The sequence below is a fragment of the Perca flavescens genome, chromosome 1 (genome assembly GCF_004354835.1).
Source record: "Perca flavescens isolate YP-PL-M2 chromosome 1, PFLA_1.0, whole genome shotgun sequence".
NCBI classification, from domain to species: Eukaryota; Metazoa; Chordata; class Actinopteri; order Perciformes; family Percidae; genus Perca; species Perca flavescens.
This window is the reverse complement of record NC_041331.1, coordinates 20889845-20913157: the sequence shown is the minus strand read 5'-3', so window position 1 is coordinate 20913157 and position 23313 is coordinate 20889845. Positions and strand designations below refer to the sequence as shown.

General features: G+C 40.1%; 1 protein-coding gene across 3 annotated transcripts in view; it reads right to left on the bottom strand.

Annotated features, from left to right (window-relative positions):
- Positions 1-12190, bottom strand: part of acsf3 (acyl-CoA synthetase family member 3) — a 48051-nt gene extending 35861 nt beyond the window's left edge. For all 3 annotated transcript variants that reach the window (XM_028586656.1, XM_028586646.1, XM_028586665.1), the window contains exons 1-4: positions 12112-12190; positions 9030-9805; positions 6344-6499; positions 404-558 (exon numbers count right to left, since the gene is read on the bottom strand). In XM_028586656.1, the coding sequence (XP_028442457.1) occupies positions 404-558; positions 6344-6499; positions 9030-9788 (1070 nt within the window). In that variant the 5' untranslated portion in view covers positions 9789-9805; positions 12112-12190. The remainder of the gene's footprint in view (positions 1-403; positions 559-6343; positions 6500-9029; positions 9806-12111) is intronic.
- Between the last annotated feature and the right edge of the window lie 11123 nt (positions 12191-23313).

Here is a 23313-nt window from a genome sequence, read left to right as displayed (position 1 = left end):
AAAAACAGTGATGACACATAACATCTAACAATGTAAAAATTAGAAAAAATATGCAATGTGTTATTACATTATTGCTGTGCATTATCAAAACATAGAGCTCTGCCTATATACACTTTGGACCAAAATCTCCTATAGGTGCTCAATTGGGTTTAGATCTGGGGACAAGCGGGGGCCATAGTGTATAATTCATTAATTTATACGCATCACTTTCATACTCATGAAAACGATTCAATGACACTTTTGGCTGTGTAAGGAAGTAACTTGGTTATGTTTGCCCACGTATCTACGTTATTAGGGCGTTTCCTTCCTTCATTTGTCACCAGTCTGTATACACACACATACATTTATCCACAAATACATCAACCCATGAGTAAACACCTGTCATTGATCCCACAGCCAGTACCTGATCCTCTCTTTGCAGACTGCTTTGACAAAGTCCTTTACGTGAGGCTGTGTGAAGTGCTGATCATAGTACTGGATCAGCTTAGAGTAGATAGTTGGCACGGCCATGAACACATTAACCAGGGGAGCCTTGGAGCTCAACAGCATCTCCCACACCTGGGACACAAAGAGAGAGAGAGAGACACACACAGAGAGATAAGCACAACATATAACTGAACAGGGAGGAAGGGAGAGGAAGATAAGGAAAGGCGAAAAGGAAAGAAGTATATCTGATGGATGGGGCCATGCAAACTAAATTATTACAGCCAAATGTATTCTGTGAAAGTGCAATTTTTTTGTTTTATTTGATGTAATGCCCAGACAGTAGCCTCATACTAAACTTGTCAACACAACGGCAAAAAAGACAAGAAAAAAAGTCCAGATTTGTAAAGGTCAGAAGGAGGAAAACAGCAGACTGCTGTAGGGCAGACCCGTCATGTTGGGCAGTTAAAAGGCCTTCTGTACAGCTACTTTTGACAAATGTGCTTTTTGACTGTTACAGAAGGAGCCACTCATATCGGCCACTGCATCAAGCATGCTGGTTTAAACACACAGGTGTTTATGTACATGAGCATACATTGCGAACTACATGCAAATATAAAAATACGGTTTAAATATCACATAAACTCACTTGTTCAAGGACAAAGCTATTTTACACAACCCACTCACTCCATCTCATCTCATCTCATCTACACACACACACACACACACACACACACACACACACACACACACACACACACACACACACACACACACACACACACACACACACACACACACACACACACACACACACACACACACACACACACACACACACACGATGGGAGGATGGGAAGACAGCATGAATTAAGTCAAGGTGAACGACAGCTTCTCTAAGTCCCGTCTCCCCCCACCCCGGGAGACAAATGCTCCTCCCCAGCTGCCTTTCATTCCCCTCCCCTCTCAGTCTACTTATCCTCACTTCTTCTTTCATTCTACCTCCGTTCCCCGAGTGCTTCTTTTTCATTCTCTACTTTCATCTCTGACCCCCTATCTTTCCTTTATCTTTCTTTCTCCCCTCTCCTTCCTATCTCACATTCACTTACCTTCTCTCTCCATTTCGTAATTTCCTGCTTCACTGCTTCTGCAGTCTCTTGCACGTACACACACACACACACACACACACGCACACACACACACACACACACACACACACACACACACCCATCAGCCCTCTCACCTACAATAGCACCACATCCTTCTTAATGTGCCAGCAATTTCTAGACTCTTCCTTCCACTTCTCCTTTGAGTCATCTTGTCGAAGACTCACCTAATCTATTATCTTCTCTCACCTCCTCTGCCTCTAATAAACTAGCATTACTGAAATATAGGGCTGGATCCGAATATTCGAATATTTGTTCGGTGGGTTGGTATTCGAATATTCGTTTTTTTTATTTTTTATTTTGGTTTATTTATTTTCTGCATTTATCTCTCGTTCACACTCCAGTCCAGTTGGTGGCGGTAATGCACATTTAAGTTGGTTTGCCAACTACCAATAAACTACAAAGAAGAAGAAGAAGAAGAAGAAGAAGAAGAAGAAGAAGAAGAAGAGACTGTTGGTACACGATGACGCTGGATGACGCCCACTTTGAGCATTTAGCAAGCTGGGCAGAGAAGCTAGCGGCGATAAAAAGTGCGGAAATGGAAAACTGTTTCCCGTTTTTCCGTTGTGATTCGGCCAGAAACTTCAACATTGTGAGGCAAAGAGATTGTTTTGGAATATAAAGCTTGGATATTACATTTCCTTGGACTCTTGGGGATTTATGAAAATCAAGTTTTGGTCAAAATACCACTTTGTTGCTGACAGGACAACGACAACAGGTATGCATGCACTCTCGGCGGCGCAGATTATGGCTGAGTTGTTTTATTTTTTTTTTACTTTGTAACAGTTGTGTACATGGCTGTATATTTTGAAGATTTAATGCTTTAAAGTTATAAAAACGCTCACGAGTGGAAGTTTTATCGAGGTTACAGCGACGCCCCAGTCACAAAGTGTCCCGTTGACGGGAGGGTGATCCTTGAGAGGTTAAAAGTTTATTAATTCTGAACGCGTCTGGCCTGTCTATCTATATTGCACCAAATACGACACTGCACTCCCTTGTGAAGTCGTTTGGATGAAGGGTTCTCAAAATAATCAACATGCAAACAAACAGACACATAGAGATTCCTGCCTTTATTAGAGATAATAATATGTTCAGCCCCCTCTCTCCGAAGCTTCGAATATTCGATGCTCATTACTACCGAAGCTTCGAAGCTCAAAAAATGATATTCGGACCAGCCCTACTGAAATATATAGACAAATAGAGCTGAGATGATCAAGATTTGTCAACAGTCTAATCAGATTGGTATCCCATTTCTCACAATATCATTACAACTTGATCGAAAACATTGTGAGGCATTCACAGTTCACCTGTACACATACAGAATAAAACTTTGTGCAGCGAGACAGATTATTAACGGAGTGTGCCCTGACCATTCTGGGAGGTGTCTATCAAGTGCAGTGGAGCGCTTCCACCAAGTCCAGTCTGGACGGGAGAGGAAGGCAATTTATGTCCGTCAAAGAGCTGAACTCCACCTAGGGGACAGGATGTGATGAGAGCCGGGGGCCATGGCCTGCATCCTAAACAACTCTATGATCGGCTCAGGCCTCAACACTCAACATTGGACTCGAATACATTTGCTAATTCTTCCTGAGAAGGGCTGGATGTTGAATGAGAATGTGTCTGTAGCACTGAGTATCCCAAACTGTCAGGGTATCAAAAGTTAGCATTACTACTAATTTACTTAATCTTTGATAAGCTATTTCCTTTGATCAACTATCATAAATTTGCTAATTCCACACAGTGCTTTATTTAGGAAAGTTTTTGCACAGCGCTGGTGCATTTGGGTTATTTTGGTAACAAGAAAAAAAAATGGAATCGTTGATACTGCCACGCCCCTACGTCACACCCAGTTGGCTTAGCTACAGCCAGTCAAAAGGTAGCATGGCAACTGCAGATGCAGGAGACCCATCGACAGAACTTGAACCCCCTCCTCTTTCACTGAAGTCACCGGTGTGGAAGTATTTTGGATTTCCAGTGAGTGACAACGTTTGATAGCAGTGACAGCACCGTTTGGCTTAGTTATCAATGATGTTAGCATCGTGGCTAACACTTTTGTTACTTTATTTTTTGACAAATCATTTCGGCTCTGTTTTCTAACACAATGTCATTGTGCTAACCGAGCACCGTTAGCCTTTACAACAGAGCTGCTTCACTACACTTGTTAGATATTGTTTCATTACATAGTTCTCTGTTGATTTGTGTTTGCCGCTGTGTGCTCGTGGTGGGAAATGAATGTAAACAGAGAGCGGCGTGTCGGAAATGCAATGCGCTGTGACGTAGGTCCCCTTCAAGGCCAGGCTAATGTTGGAAGTCCCTCTAGTGGACAGAATATGTAACAACAACCACATGCTTATAGTGACATTAAAAATGCATAAGCCTGAGTAGTGTAGTACATATTAATAACAGGCTGCATTTGAGCATTAAATCTTCGAATATTATTCGAATAATGGCATAGCAACCTGTGCTTTAAAAAATAATTTGAAAAATCGAGAATCGAATCGAACCATGACCTTAGAATCGAAAATGTAATAAAATCGAGGATTTGGAGAATCGTGACACCCCTATGGCTAAATGAATGCTTAGGGCCCTATTTTAACGATCTGAAATGCAAGTATCAAACGCGAAACGCAAGTAGCTTTGTGGGCGGATCTCCACCGCTGTTGTTATTATACCGGCAGGATAAATGACTCTTGCGCCCGACGCAAACCTAAAATGGGTTGGTCTGAAGTAGCTAGGTGTGGTTTGGGCGTAACGTGCAATAAACCAATCAGAGCGTCATCTCACATTCCCTTTAAGAGCAGGCGTGCTTGTTCCATGGCGGATTGCTATTATAACGGCGGATTTGCCTGGTGCACGCCAGCGGGACCTGTCCGGGATGCGGCAAAGTAATAAATGCCCGTCTTGACCGGGTGGCGAAGTTGCTGCGGCCCCTCAGGCGCATCTCCTCAAGTCTGGAAAGGATTGCTGCAGCCATGGAGCGTGGGCCTCCAAACGCACCACCTGCACCTGTTGTGCCACTTCCTCCTCCCCCCACTCCATCTCCGTCCACCCGCTCCACCAGGAGCGCATCGCAAATTGCCACTCCCGGACCAGATCCCGCCGTAGTTCAACATCACGTCTCCTTAAGTCCTCTAATATTTCCTCATTTATGTCATCAACACATCCATAATTCATGGAAATGTTGTGTAAAACACAACAAGCCACACACACTTTTTGAGGACTGTACATTTTCAGTAATAGTTTTCCTTGTAATTATGTATGATTTGAAAAAATGGGAACTGCTGCGTCCGTGTAGATGAGAGAAGAAAAGTGTATAAGCGTTGTGTACATGCTACATTATGGCCAAGCATGCACCCTTAAAATAGCATCTGAATAACTCCGCCACTGACTTTAGATCAGGTTTTTCCTGTGGCGGAATTGTTTTCTGAAACTGCAAAATAGCCCTGGGGAACGTTTGCGCCAGAACACGCCTCCTCTTTTTGCTGAACCGCCCCCGGGAGTGCAAATACATTCCCTAATTTACCGACGTGCGTCTGTGGAGAGAAAAGTCCTCTGTGCGTTGGGTGCAAAATAGGAATGATACATGCGTCGGTGTACAAAGGCAATTGCGCTGAGTGCAAGATAGGGCGCTTAATGTGTTAATCAAAATATTAGTTGCTGTGATGAACAAAACAATCTGACCAGTGCTGTGAACCGGCCACTGTCAGTTTGCAGCAGCACTTGAAATAGACTTTTGTGTGATTTACTGGATCACAATTCCTGCACTGAAATTTTTTGTCACTATCTACAGGCAAAATCAGAATAAATCAATGCCGGGCTCTGCTGCCCAGGCTACCCTTCAGAGATTTTAGGAGATAGAAGAGACAGACTATCGATTACTTCATCATCAATGCACTGTTACTTCAGGAGGAGGAGAATAAAGGCTTTTTTCTGAGGTTGAGAAGAGGGGTTTTGCGGTTTGGTACACAAGGTCAGGGATAACAGCTGAATACTGATATTACAGTGTAGCAATACCAATGTTGACAGATACATATGTCCTTTAAAGACCTTTCCTTTCCATCTACCTTCACTGTCATTAAGCTGTAGAGGTCCTGACATACAAAAACACACATATATTGACACACACACACACACACACACACACACACACACACACACACACACACACACACACACACACACACACACACACACACACACACACACACACACACACACACACACACACACACACACACACACACACACACACACACACACACACACACACACACACACACACACACACACACACACCCCTCCCTTCTAAGGGCCAAACAAGCACTATCATCCTTCAATGTCAGCTCATCGATTGATCCGCTGCTTAAGCCCCTGCCGTGAGTCGGCATTGGTCAGATACAAAGCCACACAAGGCAATTCATCACTGAGCCCCAAACACTTAGTTTGACAGTCAAAGAGGGAGGAGGATGAGGAGAGACTGATAGAAGGAGAGAGGGAGCGGAGATGAAGCGAGGAGAAAGGAGGGAGAATAGAAGAAGGGGAAAGGGAAACCCTGATAGAGAAATAAGGATTGATGTAGAAAAAGCTTGTTCAACAAAGCAGAACCTTGTCCACACAGTACTTCTGAAACTGAAATACTTCTTAGCCTTACTCTCAATGATTGCTTGGCTCTTTTGTTCGGATGTTTTAATGAAAAGGTGTTCTGTACCAAGAGAAAGAGTTAGAACAAGAAAGACACAGAGTGCAGTCGAGACCTTCTGAGGCTGGAATTCAGGCAGCATGACGCAGGTGGCGCCCACCCAGAGTGGGCACAGCAGCTTGTTAACGATGCCATGCACGTGGTGGAGGGGCAAGGTGTGGAGGATGACGTCATCTCTGGACCACGCCCACTCTGAAACCAGACACTGGACCTGAGGGTGAGGGGGGAGACAGGAGAGGGAAGAGAGAAGGGGGTCAGCAACAACCTCAATCAGCTTCCACTGTTGCAGACATTTGTTCTGATAATTGTGAATTGGGGTGCAATTTAGTTGTTTTACTTTTTGTACCTAATTTCCTCCTAAACTGCTATATTCACACCTCAATTAGTAATTTCCAGCTGCTGCAAGAATGACTTCTGACAACCCCTGCGGACAATGAATTTAGTTGCAGTTGGAGAGCATAATAATAACTCAAGATTATTAGAATATAACTGCATTATGGTCTATTGAGACTCTGTTGGTGGAGAAAACTGTATACATCTCTTCAACAATTAATTTATCCCTGCATGATGTGCAAACTGTAAGTATAGAAAGAACATCAACAATCTAGTGTTTATCATTTATGTTTTGAAATACCATCATTAAAACTGCTTTGAAATTAAATATCCCAGCCTGATGTCATGTCATTGTAGGTTTTTGGCAGTTAGTAGGAATATAAGACAAATCACCAACAAAATAGCCTCAGTTCAGTAAAGCCAATTGTTTTGTTGAAGTGTCTGATTTAAGAAGCCAGTTGTTGTTATTATGCAATACCACATTTTAAGTCTCATAAAAGGCCTGAATTTTAAATAGTGGATTGCTGGACTATTTCTCACAGAAATTACTTCAGGAATTAAGGATAAGAACGTTGAAGTTCTTCTAGTAAAGTCAATTTTATTTATATAGCTAAAAAAAAAAAAAATCACAAATTTGTACAACCCCCTCTATCCTTAGATCCTTGATTCAAATATGGAGAAACTCAAATTACTCGCCATTAAGGTTCATTTAGTTGCCAAAATTAGATTTGATTATGGAGGATATCGAAACTGATTGAACTTTATCTTTGTGCTCCTGAAACTATTGCCTGTGTATAATTGTGTGAGTTGTATGTTTGTTACTGTGAATATCAAGTCATGGAAGAACATTTGAAATGAAACGTGTTACAATAGTCTTAATCTAAACACTACCTTTGTAAAGTTATACTGTTCAACTTCTGTTGAGGCTGTGTGAGATAAACTGTTCATGCAACTAAAATGGATTATTTGTACCTTAAAGGTTGAATTGCATTATATTGCATATGTGTTTTGGTTATTGTGTCCTGTTCACTGTATGTTTGTGTAAGCAGATAATAAAGTATAATATTGTCTTGTGAAACTTCCACCCCATGCTTCTGAATGTAAATTCAAAATAACTGATTTTTTTATTTTGCCATTCCCTGGGAGAAAGTTGCAGAATAGCTGTCTGTGTAGGCAGTATCAGGCATTTCAATACCTAAAATGATGCTAAAAACATTCAGTGTATAACAAAGACATCACAAATGGTGGAAGATTGGGATCAGATCTTACATTTGGAAGTTATATATAATTTATTTTCCTTCCAAGTTTGCCTCAAGTCTTCATGCACATTAACCTGACAGAAGAGCTTTCCAGTGACTGACAACCTGATGTTGTTGCCTTCCAAGACAGACTCACTTAATCATTCACTCACTCACTCACTCACTTCCCTGGGCCAACCAGAGACAAATGAAGCTCGTTCTTTCAGGAGGAATTTAATTTTCCACACTATTAGACATGTAGGTCAATTTCGCTTAAAAATATACAGGAAAAGCTTCAGCAGATCTCTAATGGCATAAATTAGTGATTATTCAGAAAGCTCGACTGAAACAAAAGAGGAATGATGCTAATCAGGGAGTCAAATGTGGGTGTAGGGATGTCGAAACACTTCTTGCACTCATTTAATGGGTTTCTATTTGTTGAAGTTCTGGATAGTCCCTTTATAATCTCTGCCTCCACTGTATGACATATCAAATACCATGGTTTAAATAATGCAAATTTAAAAGACAAACATGGACAGCATGACAAAGAAAATTTACATTTCTTGCATCGGAAAAGTAGATTTCTGACTCTGAGTCACTAATTTCTGAGCTTCCTACAAGCGCCTCAACACACCAACAAGGAGGCACCACCCATGAAATATTCTGATGACTACAGACATAGTAGGTAAGATAGTTAAGATAGTATATTTGTAATATTAAAAGTTAAGTTTAATAAAGTCCCCTTGTATGAATTGAATATTAACTAACACAGAAACATTACAAATATTTTAAATATTACCATGCTGTTATCTATTAGGTAAATCAATTAAAACAGGATTACATAAAGACTATGGTACACAAAACATATTTTTGTGTATGTTTCAATTAATGTAAAACAGTGTTGTGTTTAGCTGCCATGAAGGTTTTGGATAACCACAGACAACCCACACTGCTCTTTATTTTAATTAGCCATCGCATTTTAGGCTATTAGCACAAGCTGTCCCATCTTCTGCTATATCAAAGCTGTTTACCAACCAATTTGACTGCTGATTAACATGTCCTGTTCATCAAACTAGAAGCAAATGAATCTATGACAAAAAGAAGTTAAAATGTAATTTGCTTTGTCTCCAATATATATAAATATGGTTTAAAAGACATTAAAACATTTACCATGGCTTGAATGCTGCTGTGTGTATGTAGAACTCCCTTGGGTCTCCCTGTGGTACCACTGGTGTAGATAATCATAGCTGGTCGATCTGCCCAGTCCGTGAAGTCTCCTGTCTCACTCTCTTGGGTGTCTTCCCCATCTAAAGTGCCCAGGTTAGAAGTAGGGGGCAGTGTCAGGCAGGGCAGCCCCAATCTCTGTGCCAGTGGCTCAAGGGTTTCAGCATAGAGATGCCCGGCCACCAGCAGTGAACTCTGGGAGTCAGAGATGATGTATTCCATCTCAGATTCAGGGTGTTTTCGGTAGAGGGGCACCGCCATCGCACCACTCATCCAAGCCGCCCACTGTGCCACCGTATAAGAAGCATCATTAGCACACAGGAAGGAGATTCGTTTTCCTTTTAGACGCCCAAAGTCAGAGTTGAGAGCGGTGCTGATTCTACCTGCAAGTCCTAAGCTGCTGCGATACAGCTGCTTGTAGCTGTGGCTGCCACTGTTGTCTATGATAGCAAGCTTATCTCCAAATGCTGGAGCCCTGGTAAACACTGGCTTGTCGTTTATCCTTGATGATGGTGCTGTAGACCATCTATGAGCCCCTCTTTGAACCACAGTTTCAAGTAGCCATTGCCCTGGCTTTGATGGGCTATACATTCTGTGAAGAGTGGCTTTCCAGTGAGGCCACTTCAGAGAGAGGCAGGCAGCAGAAACAAGTCCTGACAGCATGTTTGAGGTGTTCAGACCTTCCAGAGTCAGAACCTCTTGCATCCGCTAGTATCAGACCTCTGTGAGTTGACAGGAAACAAAGGCTTGGTTTTATCAAGTAGCACACAAAGTTTGACATCTTCTCCTAAAGGCAAATACCATATGGGTGATTCTGGTTTTGGAGAAAATGTTTGGCTTCCTATTTTCTGAAAATTCAAATGATTTTATCTGATGTTTTTAACATTTGCATGCATGTTGGCCAAACTCAGGGGCTGAAAATATTATAATTATGCAATGTTTTAGCTAAGTTAGCTGTAGCTCTTTGAGTTAGCAACATTTAGCTAGCACACACTCTACAGATGAACAGGACTTAAATAACTATTTCCAACATGTTTTTAAAAATATTTTATCCGAAAAACATTTTCCATAATATACACTAACAGGGTGGAACTTTAAGGGTGCCTCAAGCAGGTGTGTCACATGAAATACAGAGTAACAGGGTGGAAAAGAACTGTGAGAACATATAATATATTATATAACTACAGAAAACAAATATAGTTTCACCAGATGTACTTCCATTTATCTATGTTAAAGCAATAGAAAACACCTTAACACATAATACAATTAATTTGTTATAAATATTTGTCTAATTTTAGAATAAGAGTAAGGAAATCATTGGGACATGGAAATTTGATCCAAAACAGGAATCACCAATATAAGTATCCTCCTGATCTCCTTTTGTAAAATGTAGGCTAATCGACCAAATTGGCAATTACTTTTCCTTAAATTTCCATTATCTCTATCACACTCACTGGCTTAAATGTGTTTCTTCTTCTATCATTTTTAAACATAGTGAGCAGAAAAAGGGGTAGATTGAAAAAAAATATTAGTTGATTAATTGAAAAATGAAAGAAGCACTCCATCAAATTAGTATTGCACTTTTCTTTTAAAGATGGAAGAATTACAAAAGAATATTTTGTTAAAATCGAAGCAGAAGAAGCTGAGAAATTCTGACTTTTGGTCTCAAATATAGCTCAATCCCTGGACTATACTGGATCCTACATTTTCCATAATCCATTGCACGCACCCCACAACTCCAGTTTGTAACACAGGCTTCCTGACATAATAAATAATATTATATAAAATAGGATAATAATATATACAGTACAGGCCAAAAGTTTGGACAGACCTTCTCATTCAATGCGTTTCCTTTTTATTTTCATGACTATTTACATTGTAGATTCTCACTGAAGGCATCAAAACTATGAATGAACACATATGGAATTATGTACTTAACAAAAAAGTGTGAAATAACTGAAAACATGTCTTATATTTTAGATTCTTCAAAGTAGCCACCCTTTGCTTTTTTTATTAATAAGGAAAAAGTTCCACTAATTAACCCTGACAAAGCACACCTGTGAAGTGAAAACCATTTCAGGTGACTACCTCATGAAGCTCATTGAGAGAACACTAAGGGTTTGCAGAGTTATCAAAAAAAGCAAAGGGTGGCTACTTTGAAGAATCTAAAATATAAGAAATCTTTTCAGTTATTTCACACTTTTTTGTTAAGTACTATAATTCCATGTGTTCATTCATAGTTTGGATGCCTTCAGTGAGAATCTACAATGTAAATAGTCATGAAAATAAAGAAACACATTGAATGTGTCCCTGTACTGTGTGTGTGTGTGTGTGTGTGTGTGTGTGTGTGCGTATATATATATATATATATATATATATTTTTTTTTTTTTTTATAATTGACTATAGGACCTATAGCTAAATGTTCTCCCAGGCACAGGATCTCTCGGTGACAATTAAAGTGCAGTTAAACCGGTGGAGTGTCTCTTTAGTTATTAATGTTGAGTTTTTGAGCGTAACTGTGTGATTATCACCACTGTTTATGACTCTTATATGCTAAAATCAATGTTTTTACCTATTTTTAATAACGTCTATAAACATGCGATAATTGGTTTCATTTAAAAGGTCGATTATGTTTAACGATAAACTTTTCACAAGTATAACGTTATTCAGTGTAACTCGACTAAAATCAAGTTAATAAAACAATGTCCAGTTACAACAGGGACTGATCTTTTTGTAATTGCCACTAGCGTTAACGTTGTCGAACAAGTAACTTAACGTTAACGTTAAAGCTAATGCTGACCCGATGATGCTGATCCCATGATACTTGACATTATGTAACGTTAGCTAGGTAATGGTTAACGTTAGGTAACTGAAAGCGACAGATGAAAGACGACCCCGATACTGACCGGACCTCAGCCCAAAATACGGAACATACAAAGCCCTATTCTACAGAGAATAATATATCAATATTTCTACAGTAATAACCGTGCTCAGCTGTTCACATAATGTACTTTAATTCATATTTACCTTGCCCAAAACATAACCGGTGCGTCTTGTAGTGAAGGACGGCGCAACGGCATTACTCTTCCGGCATGAAACAAATTAAATGGTTCCTGTCTCAGAACAATCCATGCTGCAAACCCAACTCTTGTGTGAAGACTGAGACTCAAAAATACAGTTTTTAATCGGCCAACATTGTGTTTTGTTACTTTGATGTCGTTTTACTTACTCTTACTTCCCTACACGAATTGATTAAAATGCACAATAACACAGATAATTATGAAATTGTATTGCTTTTAGGATTCATTATTATTATTATTATTTTTTTTAGATCATTCAGCCTTTTTTATATTTTTAAATGTTACACATGATCTGATGCAGTACTTTGCACAAGGGGCAACACAGTCATTTCAAACCTCCTTACAAGTTTCCTTACATGCCCACAGATAGCTAGTTTCAGATTGATTATAGAGCTACTAGAATGACTTGTTGTTGTTTGCCATCCTGTGGTTCTTAACTTTCTTAAGCTTATTGCTTGGCAAGACCCACACCCCTTTTTGAGGACCCGCATATCCAGTGGAGAGGCTGGGGAAGGGAGAGTGCAGCATATACAACTACCTCACACAGAGCTGTGTTTGGCTTTAGATCACATGCCAGTCCTACCACTCAGTGTGCCAACTAGCTTGTCTGGCTTCATCATCACGGTGCAAGTGGGCACATTCAGCCGCCAGCTGGCAGTCGCGTGCCTCAGATAAGAGAATGGCACAGACATGGCACACGTTCAAAAAGTTTTCACTTCCCTCCCCAAACCCCCTACACTGCAAACGAGGATGGCATGTTCCTAACGAAATTGGAGCCTTTGTTTCAGAAAACTCCCCTCCACTCTCAGGAATAGTATCGTCAAAGACCACTCGTTCCCATTCGTGGGGAAAACGCTATTCAAGGGGATGCTATGCTACCCCAGCAGCTATGTAATTTCCAGAGACTCCTATTTTTGTAAGGCATTTGTACAGTCTTTAGTCTTTTTTGATGCAGATTGCACTGCCGCATTTTTTTAAGGATTCAACCTAAAAATGACCGAATGTCGTCTCCAATGAAACAAAGTAAGGCACAGATGACCCATGTTTTTGGATTTGTTTCCTGGAAGTTGGCCTTATTTTTTGACATGCGTTATACGGGGATTGGAATCTGAGCCATTGAGGGTGTTATCTACAGCTACTGGAGACGTGCCAGGATGGACGAAGAGTGGATGATAAAGGGCATCACGTATGTTTGTCAGGGGTGAGGGGACAAGAAATGGCTACTATAAGGAGTAATGGTTATGGTTATGGCAAAAACATGATTAGACAGAGTATCTAGCAGAAGCCGGAATTCTATTGCAATGGCCTGATGCCAACACACCATTCAGCAACGACCACCTGAAAGGATCTCGCCACTAATGGGCAGGACGGCCACGAGCAGGCGCCAACTCGCATCTTGGCAAAGGACTGCATTTGAGGGAAAAAGAAAGAGGGAAAGAGGGCACCCCCCACAGATCTGTGAGAGAGCTGAGATGGTAACACAAACCGTGGGGAGTACCCAAGCATGTGTCAGGTTGGCATCAATGTGGGAATCTCTTGGCAAGCGTTTCGTTCTCTCCCCTCCCACCCCAGCTCACACACAAACACACTGTTGCCCTGCTTGGAACACATGGTACATCAGCAGCGGCATCTGGCCGCGCTGACTCCTGGCAGCTGCGCTTCGTCTTCGCCAGTTGGGAGTCTTGGCACTGCCACTTCATCAACTACCTGTGGCTCCTCCTGGGTAAAAAGGCAAGGGATGAATTATTCCAAGGCTGCAGCTGCAAACTTGACTTTCATCCAAGAGATTCACTGTGAACATATGACTGCCTCACAGAGCACATGCCACCCACATACCAATGCATGGTTGACAACATGGCTTGTATTCTGCGCGAAGACACTTGTGTGTCTTATATGATGGCATGGTTTATTTGAGGTGAAAGACGAAGGATGCTCTGTGATGATTCTCCTACGTGTATCTATGTCAAACACAAGTTCTTTTAAAGAGGCTGGAACTGGAATCTTTTGGTTTACAAAAAGTGATTTAAAAAAGCATCAAATCAATAAAAGCACAGTTAGCAAAATATAAACATAAGTGGCAGTAACCTAACATTCAGAAAGGCAATGTGTTTTGGGTTCACTGCGCTTCACCAGACGGCATTGGACCGTCTCTTCGTGCTGGGAAATGGTGTTGAAAGATCAAATCAAAAGGCAGCCAAGGATTATACTGAAAGGAATTTCCCTCTGATTTTCATAATGAACAAATGGAGTGACCTTTTATCTCTGCAATTATTGCCTCACATTCCAATTCCGATGGAGGTTTTGACAACCAAGGGCATTTGCCTGAAGTGTTCTGAATGCATTTTAGCTGTGACACCATGAATTGGTGAAAACTACAGTAGTAGGACAGCTTTGCCTGAAGATTACCTCATTATTTCAGTGAGATTATGTTTTTATTTTTTTTACTTTTGTCTCAGAATATACCTTCTACTGGTCTGGACGATTCCATTTCATCACTGATGTGCATTAAACTCCAACTCCATGTGTTTGGGTTCTCTTGAACTCTTAATTGATTTTTTCTTGTAGAGAAGCCGCCACGTTCCCAAGGCCAAACCCCAAAGCTTTTAATTCATCCCAAATGTCAGATCTCATGGTATACAAGTTTGATAGCAGCACTATTTAAAATAAAATGCACAGTGTGTTTATTGTGATTACAGTTGCAGTAGTAAATGGCAACATGAGCAGTGACTCAAGTTATTGATCATATAGTTTTGGCTCGCATGAAGTAAAGTCAAGGGAAGCAGGGAAGAGAAGTTACAAAAGCAGAAATTTAATGTCAGGAATTTTTGACATCCACTAGATTTCTTTAGTGTTTGTTGTTTGCTTTCGGCTACTCGAGCATAGCATGACCCAATTGGAATTCAAAACTTGTTGTGTTTGTATTTATTTCTAGCCTTGTTTCAAGAAAAATGTTGGCAAGCTGTTCAAATCTGTCAACATTTGACTACATCTCTCCCTTACACACATACACACACAAATATTCTCTCACGTTTTTCTGTGGGTGTTAGTCATCTGACAGTGACCCAGTGGGAGTTTTTTCACCATCTGTGTCGGTCTGACCCATTTTAGCCCTCGGCCACGTCCAACTGTTCCATTTCCCAAACATATGTGCGGTGGCAAGGGGATAAGCAAACGCCGCGCGGGACCTGCAGACACACACTGCTGATATGACACTGGACCCTGCTTTCCTGTCTGTCTCCTTTCCACAGTATATGTCATCATCAATACTGGCCCCAAGGATTCCTTGGTGATTTGACGAAACACCACTACTTACTGCTTCTCCTTCTCCTGCTCATGTCTGTTATACATTTGATTATCAGATAAAGTGAATTTGTAAAGATTTTTGAATTACTTTAGATTATGTGTTTTATTTTAGATTTTCTTTCGTTCTGTTAAAGCACTGTACCTCCACTGATTTTCAGTTGTAATCCTGACTCTGCATCTCAGTCATTGCTTAATTTCATTCACCTGTATTTCTTCTGTTTCTACTGGCCAGCCCTTGATTGGGCACTTGACTTGGTGGACAGACTGGCTGCACTATCTATGCAGATCATAACATGAGCCAATGAGGGCAGAATAGGCCAAACAGAAGAGGGACTGTTTTTTTTCCAAGTGGTCCATGTTGGCAGATGAGATGGTATCACTGCACAGAGCCAGAACCCACTGGAGACTGTGGGGTGTGAGGCACATATGGGCAAACAGGCTGCTGTTGAGCTGCTTACATGAGCCTCTCATCGTGGCCTCAGAGAGCGATGTCTCCACTGGAGGATTTGAAGTGGCTTTGTGCTGCGGGTCTGCATTGTTTGGGTTAGCACAGGACCTTGGATTCAAGATACTTACTGTGGAGGGTAGACATGTTTGTTTGCAGAGATGATCTCCCTTTATATTTTTTAATAAAACGTCCTTTAAATTCATTGTGGAAAAACACAAAGCTTATATGAAAATGCCTGCAACTTGTTATTGTAATTTACACGTTCTCTGAATAACTGAGGCAGACGGCGTGGTCAAATGGATGGAATAAAGTTGATTTAACTGTAGTCTTAAGGTAACTCACCCTAAATAAATGATATCCAACTTCCTGACCTACTGGCTGTAATAAGCTTCAGATGGCTGCAGAATTGTTTGATGGCTTTCTACTAATGCCTTATTGATTCTCCTCTTTCCCTTTTAACTCACACACATGAAAATGGAAACTATTCTGCTAGACGATCAGGACTTCCGCCCACCACCCCCCCATCTAATTCAGCTCACTAATTCTGTCCTGCATCCTGAACAATATGCTGCCTCTGAACATTAAAAGGGTTACAGCATCTCATCCCAACAAGCATGCCAAAGGTGCATATGGTTGCTCCATATGTGAAATATTTAGTTGTCCGTCTTCTATCACATTTCTAAAGCATGTTCATGATACAGCTTAGATAAAAAAGAGTTCACATCAGGAGATAGTTGTTTCTAATCTCTCTGAAAGCCTTTTAAATGTGTGTTATGATTAAATTATTCTCTATGCATCATCAATTTATTTTCTTCTGTCATGCAAAGAAACTTGGCAAGGGTCTTTTTTATTCCATCCTCTGCACACATGCACATACAGTACTACAGGCAGGCACACGCACCATCACTTGCCCCTACACACACACACACACACACACACACACACACACACACACACACACACACACACACACACACACACACACACACACACACACACACACAAACACACTGAGGCTGCCAGGCTGCTTGGGTGGTGTGTTGTTCTCTGGGAGACAATGCCATATGTTGTCTAGCCTCCCAGGGAGGCTAGAGCCTACTGCACTGTTGTCCTGACTCTAAGGGAAGCCCACTGCAGTACAACACCGCACCTACTGGTAGTCCTAAAACTCAACTTATTTCTGTACATTTTATGTAATTTTCTTTTTCAACTTGCTAAGCTTTGAGACAGCCCTTGCAGAGATGCACTCAGTGTGATATTTAATTAATGTTTAACTAAAACAGAAATTCTGATACGTTACAGATAATAAACTATCCTGATTTTATTCAAAACCGAACATGTATTTTCATTCATATATTCATTTAACCTTTATTTACACTTGGGAAGTCGCATTGAGGAATACAAGCTCTCTTTTATGAGTGTGCTAACACTTTCTGTGTTTTTTGTTTTCTTGTAATTTTGTCAAAGAAAGAAGGAACACATACAACTATACTGTAAATGTACACTACCGGTCAAAAGTTTGGGGTCATTAAGAAATTTACATTCCACTCCATTACAGACAGAATACCAGCTGAGTGTTGCATCAGTTGCATTGTTTTTGTTAACCAGGGCAGCAGTTTTCAGATTACATTATGTGCTTACATAATTGCAAAAGAGTTCACAACTGTTGTAGAAAGAAGTGGCTGATCCTTAATGCAATATCTACATTGCCCATTATCAGGAACCATTCATCCAATGTTCCAAAGGCACATTCTGTTTACTGATCTGATATAATTTTAAAAGGCTAATTGAGAAAACATTGGAGGACCCTTTTGCAATTATGTAAGCACATAAACTGCTGCCCTGGTTAAAAAAGCAATGCAGCTGATCTCCGCTGGTATTCTGTCTATAATGGAGTGAAATGGAAATTTCTAAGTGACCCCAAACTTTTGACCGGTAGCAGTACAGCGTGAAAACTTCTGGTGAACAGCAAACAAGTAAAGAGTTGTTGAGATGGATTCTAGACAAAGGCCTTCTTTGCAGTAAGAGGACTTGTCAATGCCTCTGCAGACGACAAGTCTTGAAAAATTCATTATAGCCAGGCAAAGTGAAAAAAGAAGAAGCTTTTGTTCAGTTGTGCCATCTTGGGTCTTTAAGAATGTGTTTGGATATCTTTGGTCAGTGTTTGTTGAGAAGGAGATGAAGGAAAGAGTGGGTGTAAAGATTAAGTTTTTTTACACTGACTCGAGGTGTAGGGGATGCATGTTCAGAATTGATCTTAACTGTGTGTTCATTACTACTTTGCATTTCAGGCAGAGAGCTTGGGTGCTCCACTAAATCGTAGGAAGGATTGTTAGACACGCGTGTTATTAATTTTTTCAGGATCCCTGTGGCATCTGTATGAATCTTAATGCTGCTGACTGGGCTGCAGCTCTATCGACTTTCTTTAAAATATGAAGAAGCTTTGCTGGAAGCGCCTGGGGTCATTAGCTGAAGAGTAGGCGCAAATCCCTCACCGAGGCTGCTCTGGCTTCGCCATGTTAAATGTGCTCTTAAAATATTCATAATCATACTCTTGTCTACACACACACACACACACACACACACACACACACACACACACACACAATGCACCAGGGACATAAGGGGATCAATATTAAAATGTATTCCTGTTTTGGTGTGCGGTTAATTAGCTGCGTTTTTTTTAAACCATTAAGTTTGAGAACAGATTAACCGTATCTTTTTGTACACAAGCTAATATTTACTTCTGCACCATCCGAGCGGACATAGATGAAATGCACATCAGTGGATGTTGACATATGGAAACCACAGAAAACAAGGATTTAATTTTGCACTGTTGCTTCTTTAATATTTTACAAAAGCATGTCAGTTTCATATTATGATTGGTGAAGTATGCAGTGGCTTCTGTTTCACAGACACACTGTGTCTTTTTCTACACTGCTATAATTTGTATATTTTCACATTTCTATAATTCAGTGTGGATTTGCATTAAATTTGCATGAAATGTTTACAAACTGGGATTTGATCCACTATGGTGAAATCATGCTTTTCCAGTCAGTTTACTACATAGTCTACTTCTTTAACAAATCTGTTATTTTTTATTATCTTAATAAATAAAGGTTTGAAATAAAAACATCTATGATGTGGACAACTTTATTTTTATTATGGGGTGGTATGGTGTAGCTGGTGTGATTTCAGCCAAAATAAAGGGCCTTTTTGGAGCACTGTGACCCTTTGGAATGAGTAACAACTCTGCAGGTCAGAGACTGGTGTAGATACTAGCTTGTATCAGCTGTTGTGTATTTCTGATTGTTACAAATGTATATGAGTTGTACACATGAGTTGTGAGTGAACTGTCTGGTTCCTCACTGGCTCCTTACAGCACTCGGCTCTGGCTTTCATTATCGAATCACTCACTCCACTTCCTGCAGTCTTTGTTGGGAGAAAACAAACTAGACTGTATAAAAAATGGACGTAGTCTCCGGGACGTCCCTATAGGTTTCTGATGCTCAAAGTGGGCAGCTCCCGGTGGCTCTGGCCGTCGCCATTTGGCAATGGGCTAAAAATGGTTAAAGGAGCTGAGGCAGGCTGATTGAAGCCTTCAGGCTCTGCTCGCCTTCTGTGACGTCTGAATATAATTTACCCCCCCCATCTTTTTGTACCAGGCTGTAAACATATTGGGCATTTTAAAATGGGGGTCTATGAGGATTGACCATAGACTGTATAAAACTAGCGATTTACTTCCTTTTGGAGGCAGCCTCAAGTGGCCACATAATGAACTGCAGATTCTGGCACTTCCTCATTGGCTTCATTTTTCAGCACTGGAGGTTGCTGCTTTAGGTAAACAAATTATGTTACATTATGGTACTATTCGGGCCTGCTTTTATTTTACAGAGAGTACAATAAAAAAGAAAGCATCTGCAATGCTTGTATCAAGACATTTTCAGAGTTTAGAGACAATACATTTATGTCAGAGATCCATATGCAGGATGACATCTTTAGCTGTGGTAGTTTTATCAGGACAGATATTCAGTTTTGTTTTTGGAGGCCAGTGCTGACATTTCTGCCAATACTCTCAAACTTTGCCATGTCAACAAAAGCAAAACAAGATTTTAGCAGTTAGTAATACTGTTTCTATTCTTGGCAGTGTAGAAAATCCCATGAAACAGAAATTAGACTGTGGAGAATTATATGTAACTGAATCCCATTATAACGATGTGCTTTTAGGAAGTGGTTGAGGCAGTTCTACACTCAATTACAAGTGAATTTAATGAGCAAAACTAAACTGTAAACTAAAATGTGTTAAAGTCTATAGAGAGATGAGGTGCCCCGGTAGGGGTTGAAGACACTGACCATGGATTGCAAGTCCTAGGTTGGGAAGGATAGAGTCTGGCTGTGAACCCCCCTCCCGCATATATCTGTCTACTTGACTCTAACAAAGGCATAGAAAGCCCATCGAAAACTAAGATGCAATTATAATTTGAAGAAAGGAACAACAAATTTCAAAATGGTTCATAGAGACGCTCTCTATGAACCATTTTGAAATTTGTTGTTGAGAGACGCGCCCGGATGATATCACAGCAATGTACATCCATGATGGCAGAATAATATAACTTTAACAAAAAAATAAAATAAAATATTTGTGATAAATAAGTGAATAGATAATGTGTGACAATGGAATACAATTTTAGCATTAACAGATTCATTTTTGAAGCTATATGTCTGATACTTATCTAATACATTAGTAAATAGATAACCTGTGTGACCCTATGATTACTGTCATGATTGAGCACTCTGTCATCAACTAATCTCCTCAATTTCAATTTAACTGAGCTCTGCCAGTACTGACCTTACTAATCTAAAAGCCCTCAAGAACAGCAGTATCAGTCGAGTGTGATCACTGAAATATAGAGACATTTTAACAATATGCCTTTTATATGTGTTAATACCCATGATGATCTTCAACTGGGCTTGAATGAAAAATGGCATACACGCTGTCCTGTGGTTGGTTGTAATAATTTGTACAGTAAAGAAATTTTAACTGAACTAATCATTATCTGACCGTGCTATTTTTACCCCTGGGTAATTTGAACAGGGATTAAGTTAGGGCCCATCAAAGGACTCCAACATGTGTGAGACAAGTGCTACAATGGAGACCAGGCCAAAACAATCACATCGCTACAGTAAAGGGACGGCCTGTCTAATTGATGCCTGTTTGTGTGGCACGCTGCTGGACAATGGAGTAGGGCTGGCAGATGTATCGGGGGGGCGAATGATATGCAGAAATCCACTGAGAACAATACCACAGGAACAATGGGAGCAGGCGAGCGCACGTGTCGGTTTGTGTGTGTGTGTATGTGTGTGTGTGTGTGTCCGTCCAGAAAGAGGCAATAAAAAGAGGGAGGGCACAGAGGAGAAAGTGAGGGGATATATGAGTCTTTACATCACTCACACTTAATATTCTTTATTGTAAATGAGAATTTTGCGCATTAGCACAAAAGTACATATATCAAAATTGAGCATTTTCTTTTTGTGAGACTCTCATGCCACTACGTTCAGAAAGAAATAGGATACTTTATTTTTTCTAATCATTAATTTACATTATTAATCACGCCATGACTGGGTTCTTAACCCCCAAATTCATCATGTTTTAACAGTTTTAGGTAAAGTAGTGCAAACTCTAAATTAACAAATAATAATAATAAAAGTAACAATAATAGAGTAGAACAAGCAAAAAGTCAGAAGAAAAAATAAGAACTAGTGTAATTTTTACTGCAGCATATAAAGGCTGTAGTTACCTGCTACCTTCAATAGTTTCAAACAACATGACAACCTAACAGTATATGAGTGCAGTGCAACAATAACATCTAGCAGCACCTGGACCAGCTACACCATTACAATGCTTCTAACAAATTAAGACATTAAAATTTAACAACTTGGAATGAACCAGTCCTTTGAATGAGTCATATTTTTTTTAAAGATTATTTTTTAATTGACAGGATAGTTTGAAGACAAGAAAGGGGACAGAGAGGGGGGGTGACGAAATGCTGCAAAGGGCTGCAGGTCGGATTTGAACCTGTGCAGCTGCCAAGGACTCAGCCTACATGGGACACACACTCAACTGCGTGAGCTAGAGGTTGCCCCGTGAGTTATTTTGATACATTCAATTACAGTTCAATTTACAGCTGATACTTCTTTACTTTTTAAATAAAGTTTGAATTAATTTTATTGGACTGTTTTGTACATTTTGGTGCTTCTTTTTTTTCTTGAAGGTTATGAATATGTATATGTTGGCTATATGAAGTTGCTGTGACTCAAAGTCTACTCCTGACTAGTCAATATCCTTTGCATTCCACTGCTGCAGGAAATTCCATCAGATGCATGTATTTTCTGTTTCCTTCCGCTTTCTTTTTAATTTCAAATTCGGTGGATTTATGAGGACTATTGTTGACTGCTCCTCATATCTCTGCATGGTAAATTGAGACAGCTAGCTAGACTGTCAAATCTGAGTTTTATTTCGCACGACTATTTTGCAGCGGCTCTGTTTAGCACCGCCCATGACGATTCTGATTGGTTAAAAGAAATCCTATTAAACCAGAGCACTTTTCAGACTCTCCTTCAGCGCGCCTTGGAGGAAGGTCTGGCAAAGCAAGACTTCTTCCTGACTTCTCGTCAAGGGTTGCATACAGTGGGCTATGTTTATAATTTGCGAGAAGTTTAATCAAAGTGATTCTCAACGTTACCTTCTTGGATTGTTTAATCACAATCATTTTTAGAAGCCTGAAGAGATAAAACTATCAGTATTTTAAATTTTTATGTTTACATTAAATACACATTTTACATTTTACAATTACAGACAGAAAATAAAGCAGACTTAATAATTGTGAATTATCTTGTGACCCGTTCAAATTAATGGTGAGACCCATTGGGGGATCATGACTCCAGGGTTAGAAACCACTGCTGTAGTTAACCTCAGATTCAAGATAAGTGTAATGTTTGTAGAACATGTTAATGTTTTATATCTTTTAACATTTAACTTTCACTAAGGAAAAGGCTTCATCATGATATTACTCAAGATATTTTCCTTCAACCCCCTTTCCAGTGGTATGTATTGATCTATGTCGCTTAATGTTGGTCTTTATGGCTACAATGCGGTTAGACAAGCCAATAGGAAAACTACTTACTCCAGCCCACCGTTATAACTGAATCAATCCATTAGGTGAGTATTGAAACTGTGGTTACTCTCCGCAATATGCAGTGATTATATATGGCTGCAAATTGAATTATTCAATATGCAATTCAGTTATGAGCAGCATGTAAAAACCCAGATAGAGATGGATGTTTTCCTCGGGCCACAATGCATTACATCTATACACTAAATTGAAAATGGGATCCATG